Source organism: Coffea eugenioides, chromosome 1, assembly GCF_003713205.1.
Source record: "Coffea eugenioides isolate CCC68of chromosome 1, Ceug_1.0, whole genome shotgun sequence".
Lineage (NCBI taxonomy): Eukaryota > Viridiplantae > Streptophyta > Magnoliopsida > Gentianales > Rubiaceae > Coffea > Coffea eugenioides.
Genome location: NC_040035.1, coordinates 25,793,062 through 25,799,883, shown reverse-complemented (window position 1 = coordinate 25,799,883; position 6,822 = coordinate 25,793,062). Strand labels below are relative to the sequence as shown.

At 34.4% G+C, this 6,822-nt stretch overlaps 1 protein-coding gene across 1 annotated transcript; it reads right to left on the bottom strand.

Annotated features, from left to right (window-relative positions):
* Positions 1-881: 881 nt before the first annotated feature.
* On the bottom strand, positions 882-2,516 carry LOC113769380 (premnaspirodiene oxygenase-like). The gene is made up of 2 exons (XM_027313835.1): positions 1,614-2,516; positions 882-1,530 (listed from the first exon to the last, which is right to left on the bottom strand). The coding sequence occupies exons 1-2, from the start codon at positions 2,514-2,516 to the stop codon at positions 916-918; spliced, it is 1,518 nt and encodes a 505-aa protein (XP_027169636.1). The 3' UTR covers positions 882-915.
* Between the last annotated feature and the right edge of the window lie 4,306 nt (positions 2,517-6,822).

Here is a 6,822-nt window from a genome sequence, read left to right as displayed (position 1 = left end):
CCAACATGATGAAACAAATACTACTAAAGTAGTCAATTTTTCACTTTTAACACAAATACAATCACTAAGTCATTATTGTGCTTTTTTTTTGAGGAAAAAGTATTATTGTGTTAAGTGTAATTAGGGATTTAGTATAAATGTATTAGTAAATTTAATATAACTAATTAATAATTTCTATTAGTAGACATGCATAATTATTAGTATAATTGATAATATTAATTATATTACATATACTAATATACATTATATAATACATATAACTAATAATATCATTATTATAAATTTATAACTAATTAAATTAAATATTATAGATATATAATTAGATACACACATATATATACACATTATTTTTTTAAGGGGTGACGGGGCAGGGGATGGAACGGGGGTTTACTCCCCCACCCCGTTTCTATAGGGCTCCGTCCCATTAACTCCCGCGAGCACCCACCCTAATTGCCATCCTTAATTCAGGGAATGCCTAGGGAGGGACTTAGTCCGTCCTCTGGTGGCCGAATGAGCTAGCTAAGTTGGTTATGGTCTAAATTAACCCCTGTATGTATCTTTTGTTTGACTTTTGTATGTAGTTAGGTATTGCTTTTACTTGTAGAAGAGTATGCGGATTTTGTCGTAGTTGGAGGTACTGTACCCAAGTTTGACCTTTTGACTCATCAAATTTGCTACTTTGGAAAAAATAAAAAATAAAATATTATTGCAATGCGCAAGGCACATGCTCCTAACTAGTTAATTAAAAGGATCAGAATACTATCAGAAAGATGATTGTCATGCCATGGTTGTAAAGATACAACTTGAGGTTGAACTTACAAGAAGTCAACCATATGCCAAGATCTGTAGATATTACCAATCAAATGCAAGCCTTACTTTGTTTACAGTGATTGGTTTTTCAAATCAGGCGATGGATCATGGATCATATATGGTTGCCAGCAAGCGAAGATTGTTTGCTCTTGATGCAGTTATTACAACCGTCTCTGTCATGTCTAAATCGTTAGAATCAAGGCCATTTGGAAGTCTCCAGTCAAAATGGTAAAGCAAAAGAGCTAAAGGAAGCTCAACATTGGCCAAACCAAATGCAATTCCTGGGCAAATTCTCCTTCCTGCACCAAATGGTAGATACTCAAAGTGACTTCCATTGAAATCAATGGAGCTGTTTTCAAATCTCTCTGGTTTGAAAGATTCTGCATCATCCCAATACTCGGGGTCTCTTCCGATTGCCCAAGCATTAACCAAGACTCTTGTTTTGAAAGGGATAATATATCCATCGATTTCACATTCCTCCCTACACTCTCTTGGAACCAACAAAGGGACAGGAGGGTGTAACCTTAGAGTTTCTTTAATCACTAACTTCAGGTATTGCAGTTGTTGTTGAACATCAATTTCTTCAATTGTGTTTTTTCCTCTGAAAACTTTCCTTATTTCACTCTGTGCCTTAGTCATCACACCTGGATTTCTGATCATCTCGGACATCGCCCACTCCACTGTTGCGGATGAAGTTTCAGTTCCCCCTGTAAACACATCCTGCATCAAAGTCAATGCCAAAATTATTTGTAAGAGACTAAAAGATGTAATGGTAGTAAGCAAAAAATTGGTTAAACACTTACAGAAAGAACAGCTTTGATATTGTCCTTGGTAAGTGGGATTTGAAGCTCACCGCTATCTTTAACTCTTAGCAGGACATCAATTATGTCTTCATTGTCCGATGCACCTGTTGCTATTTTTGTTCTTGCTAAGTTGTCCATATGCTGATCAATTATTTTGTCCAGAACTTTATCTAGCTTATAGCGGATATTTATCATTTTATTCTTCACCGAAAGGAAGGGATGAAGAATCTTGAACGATGGTAACAGATCAGAAACATCGAAGGCACTTGCTATGGAAGATGATTCCTTGATTAGCTGAAAGAATGCAAAATGATCGTCTTTGCTTACTTTGCCGAATGCTGCTCTGTAGAGAACCGAACTTGTGTATGAAGACATCTTTTCCGTTAAATCAATTGATTTTCCAGCTTTAGCCAGAGCCTTAATCGATGAGACAAGATGCAAAGCCTCATCTTGCCGAATAGATCCAAATGATCGGACACTTTTAGTACTAAGGAGTTCCAAGGTGCATATTTTGCGCATTTGTCTCCAGTAGTCACCATATGGACAGCATGCGATGTCCGAACAATTATACAACAAAATCTTTCCTGCTAGACTTTCTCCACGATTTGCAAAGGCAAGATCATGAGTTTTCATAATCTCTTTTGCAAAGCGGGGCGATGTTACCACAATCGAAGAAATTTCACCTAGCTGAATGTGCATCAGAGGTCCATATTTTTGAGCTAATTTTCTGAGAGCATGATGCGGTGGAGAACCTGACAAATGATGCATATGTCCTATAATAGGTAGTTTCCATGGGGATGGTGGTAGTTTCTGGGCTGTTTTTGATCTCTTCAATACCTTGATGAAAGTTAAAACAAAGGCTATGAACAGAAAGAAAGCAGTGAAGTTGAAGGGTAAATCCATTCTTTGGCTCTCTTGCTCTCTTTGCAGTTTGCACTACTTTACGACTTTTTCTGCTCGCAAAATTACATATCAATACAGTAGGTATATGGATTACCATAGAAGCTTACTACATATATTCATGAGGGTACAAGTTACTTTCTAAGAGTTAGTTCTTAATTAGTTATCTCAATTATCCAGCACAACTTCTATGTCATATAATCTTTGTCAAGTTATACTGGTCAAATATTGTAGGTCAAACGTCAACATCTGCACAAATTGATAAATAGTACAAGTATGATAAACTTAAAATGTTTTTAAGGATATAATTTACTTGCTAAAAATTGAATCTTCATTTAATTATCTCGCCGATTGGTTTCAACTTACATATCATCTTCATTGAATAATAATAATGGTTGATAATGGATAATCAGATCATGCAAGTATGATAATCACTGAGAATTAAATAAAGTAGTTTGGCTATCAGCTGAAGTGTCTCACAAATAATGAATTCCAAAGTGTTGATAGCATTGAACTGTTTCGAATCTCTTGCCGTTTTGTTGACATAAGCTATAAACGAGGAATAGGACAAAAAACAAAGCAATGAAGTTGAAGGGATGTTGTATTATTGCTGCCTGTATTTTTCATTTTGGCATCATTGATTCTAAAGCCTTTGTTGATAAAACATGCACATATCATTTTCACCGGGGAAATCATAAGGTGTATATTGGCCACATTTAGAATATAGAATAGGAACAAAATTGTTGACACTGAATTAATTACTCGAATATCATATTGGTTAATCCAAACTTACATTGTACCGCCTGTGAGTACCAACTACTCCTTCTGACCTATTAAAACTGTAATACTTTCTATTTTGAAATGTTTCAAAATATTTATCATGTTAAGAAAGTTAAAACACTTTTTAGTTTTTCTTTTCAATATAGTCCCTCCTTTTAATTATGTGCATATCACCATTCAAATTCAAATTATGAATTTGTGTGGATAAGATTAGAAAGAAAAGCACAACATACATTCAAACCACTATTCTTAAAAAGTTGGATTCTCGAAACATTACAAAATAATCTTAGAAATAGGAGGGAATAACATTTAACTGATCTTAGAAGTCAATTGTTTTACCATTTTCATTCTTATGGGGGATCTTTTTTTCCAATTGGCTGGTGTTGGTGTTACTAATGCCAGGGCAATTTTCTTTTCAAATGATGGATTTGCCCTTTATAATTGGACATTTTTTATTTTTACCATTGAAGGTTATATTTGACATTTTTGGAAGATAATTGTTATGACCAAAATGATTAATGATGTATTTTCTGAATGTCGCGCACCATTTTTGAAATAAAAGGAAAGGTGTTTAAGAATGAGTTTTTGATTTTAGCAAATAAAGAAAATTGGCCTAAATGGGACTTAGAAAATGCGACAGTTTGGGGCCAAAATAATAGTCTAAAAAAGGGTTTTTAGAAAAGGAGAATCACCACTTGGTATCGAGTTTAGATTTACTAAATCACCCAAAAAAATTTTTTAAAAAATGAAAATATATAAAACCGTTTTAAAAGACTCCAAGTGTTTGAAAACGAGAGAAAAGGGTTCGGGAGTTGTGGTTGAAGAAATGGAAGGCAAAAATTTGATCGACTCAAATCTAAAGCACCCTTTCAACATAACCAAGATTTAGTTAAAAATTTTCGTAATCCAACCTCTTAACTTATCACATTTGGATGCTTCTATATAGATGCAAATCTAGATCTAGAGGATATCGGGAGAAACGAAATGATTTTTCAAAGTTTAATTGGTACCAATCACATTAATTGTGAAACCCAAGAATGATCCCTTGAAGAAGTCACAAAAATGCAAAAGATGAGATTCGAAGAAAAGAAAATTATGATATATAGATAAATATAGATGATCTAAAAGAGAGAAATGCAACATAACGGATACAAAAAACTAAAATTCATGACACAATTTTTCTTTTTATAGAGGGGTAATAGCATGCTAAGGTTAAGAAGTTATTCTCGCCTATTTCCCATATTCGAAGGGTGACTCTTCTAATCTAGACAAGCAAATAGACTAACCTAATTTTCTAATTAGTTAAATGAAATGCAAGTCTAAATGATATGGTTTACGCATAAAGGGATAAGAGAATACTATAAGAGGACATATCATGCAAATGAAAATAATCTAAAATAGAAAAAATACATGAGATGTAATAAATGTCACACCAAAGTATGAATCTAGCATGTAGATAGCCTAAGGGTCTAGCATTAGACTAATCCATTTCTATAAGTTCTCACTAGAGTGGACTAGTGAGAAATCGGGGAGAAAAGCCATAACTAGCGTTAGACTAGTATTGTGACATTATGAACTCATTATAAATACATAGCACATAAAGTATATAGAGCACGTAAAGTACATAATCAAAACAAATAAACATATAAAGTACATAGAGCACGTAGAGCACATAGCACATAGACATAATATTTATATGCAAAACCCTTGGAAAAGTAAATAAAACACATAAGCACATAAACACACAAGTATACAAGCACATAAGACCTAACTATTATATTGGGAGGCCTAACTACAATTTAAAAGGAAATGTCGCGCCCCATTTTTTATAAGAAAAATAAATAGATAAATGGTTTAAAAAAGTGAATTTCAATTTGATTTGAAAAAATAAATTTTTGACTTAAAAGAAAATGAGTAAAGAAAATGAAATGGGCCTAAATGGGACTTTGAAATGCGACGATTTTGACCCAAAATAAGTTTAAAAAGGGTTTTGAAATAAAAATCGGAGTCGCCACTTGGTATTGAGTTAAGGTGTACCAAGTCACCTAAAATGAGTTTTCAAAGGAAAAAGTAGAAAAATCCCTTTTAAACGACTCCTAGTCTACGAAAATCAAAGAAAAGGTTCGGGAGTCACATTTGACGAAGGGGAAGGCAAGGATAAAAATCCAAGGCACCCCTTCGACCTAGCCAAGGCTAGTTGCGTGATTTAGTCAAAGATTTTCTTGTTTTAACCTAAAAATTTATCACATTTGGATGTACTATATGAATGCAAACCCTAGACCTAGGGGGCATCGGGGGGCAAAATTTCTCTTCAAAGCTTGAATGGTACCAATTACATTAATTGTGATGCCCAATAATGATTTTTTGGAGAGGTCACGAATAATGCGAGTCGTGAGACTCGAAAGAGAGAAAAAGTAAAGAAAATAATAATATACAAATGTGTATGTCCTAAAGGAATGCATCATAATGGGTGCAGGAGACTAATGTTCGTGACTCAATTTTCCCTTTTAATAGAGGGAATACGAGCGTGCTAAGGCTAGAAAAGTCAAACTCGTCCATATCCCATATCCAAGGGGTGACCCTAACCTACGCACGCAAATAAGCTTAGTAACTAGAACGAAATGCAAAAACCCTATGATCATACTTCAAATGCGGGAAAAGGGAGAAGGGTTATGCAAAGATGTAAAAATACTAAAAAGAAAAAAAAAATGCATGATCATGAGATGAAGGCATGCGAATGTACTAGCGAGGGACGGTTCTATTGGATCTAGCATTGGACTAGTCCTTCACTAGCGCTCTCTCACAAGCATTGGACTTGTAAGAGTTTGAGGGGAAGACCATGACTAGCGTTGGACTAGCCACGGTTTCGTGCATTTTGCATCCATCATACATACATAAATAAATGTGCATAATTAAAGCGAGTAGGCATGTGAGCACGTAATTCACATAACACATAACACATAAGCATGCATATCTAGATGCCAAACCCTACTCTTAAATGAAAATTTGTCCCAGTGTGGACCTATTCAATTGCAAAGATGTGTTTGGATGACTCTCCATTTATTTGAACACTATGTTTCCTAACAGAAAATTTCACGATGAATTTCTCAAAATAATACCAAATTACAAATAATTCCTTCCTTACTTTAGCATTGATGCTTGAGGTAATGGGTCACCACTTCTTGTTAGCTCATCTTTCAGGACCAATTAAGTGGGTATTATTTTTTATTTTGAGGTGACTAAGGAAAATGGGAGGTTAGGATCTGTCTTATTCTTGTGCCTACTAGAATGTAATCTATTCAACATCAGATCTTAGTGAAAGCAAATAGTATGTCACCCCTATTTCTTAAGAAAATTTAGTCAACATATAAGCTTTAAACTTGCAACATATGGGTAGAAACGATAGCTAAACATGTGGGAACAGGTTATAGCCTTAAGATCACAAATGATTGATGGATTTCTTATGAGCACAATCCTCACTTTGGGTTGTCATGAAGGATAAGTCAGCGATGGATTTTATGAGCTTGTA

Bases quoted from the DNA above. Each gene is read 5' to 3' on its own strand.
- LOC113769380 (XM_027313835.1), bottom strand. From the start codon at position 2,516: ATGGATTTACCCTTCAACTTCACTGCTTTCTTTCTGTTCATAGCCTTT. The intron at 1,531-1,613 runs GTAAGTGTTTAA...ACTTTGATGCAG, and splicing joins ATATCAAAGCTGTTCTTTCT to GATGTGTTTACAGGGGGAAC.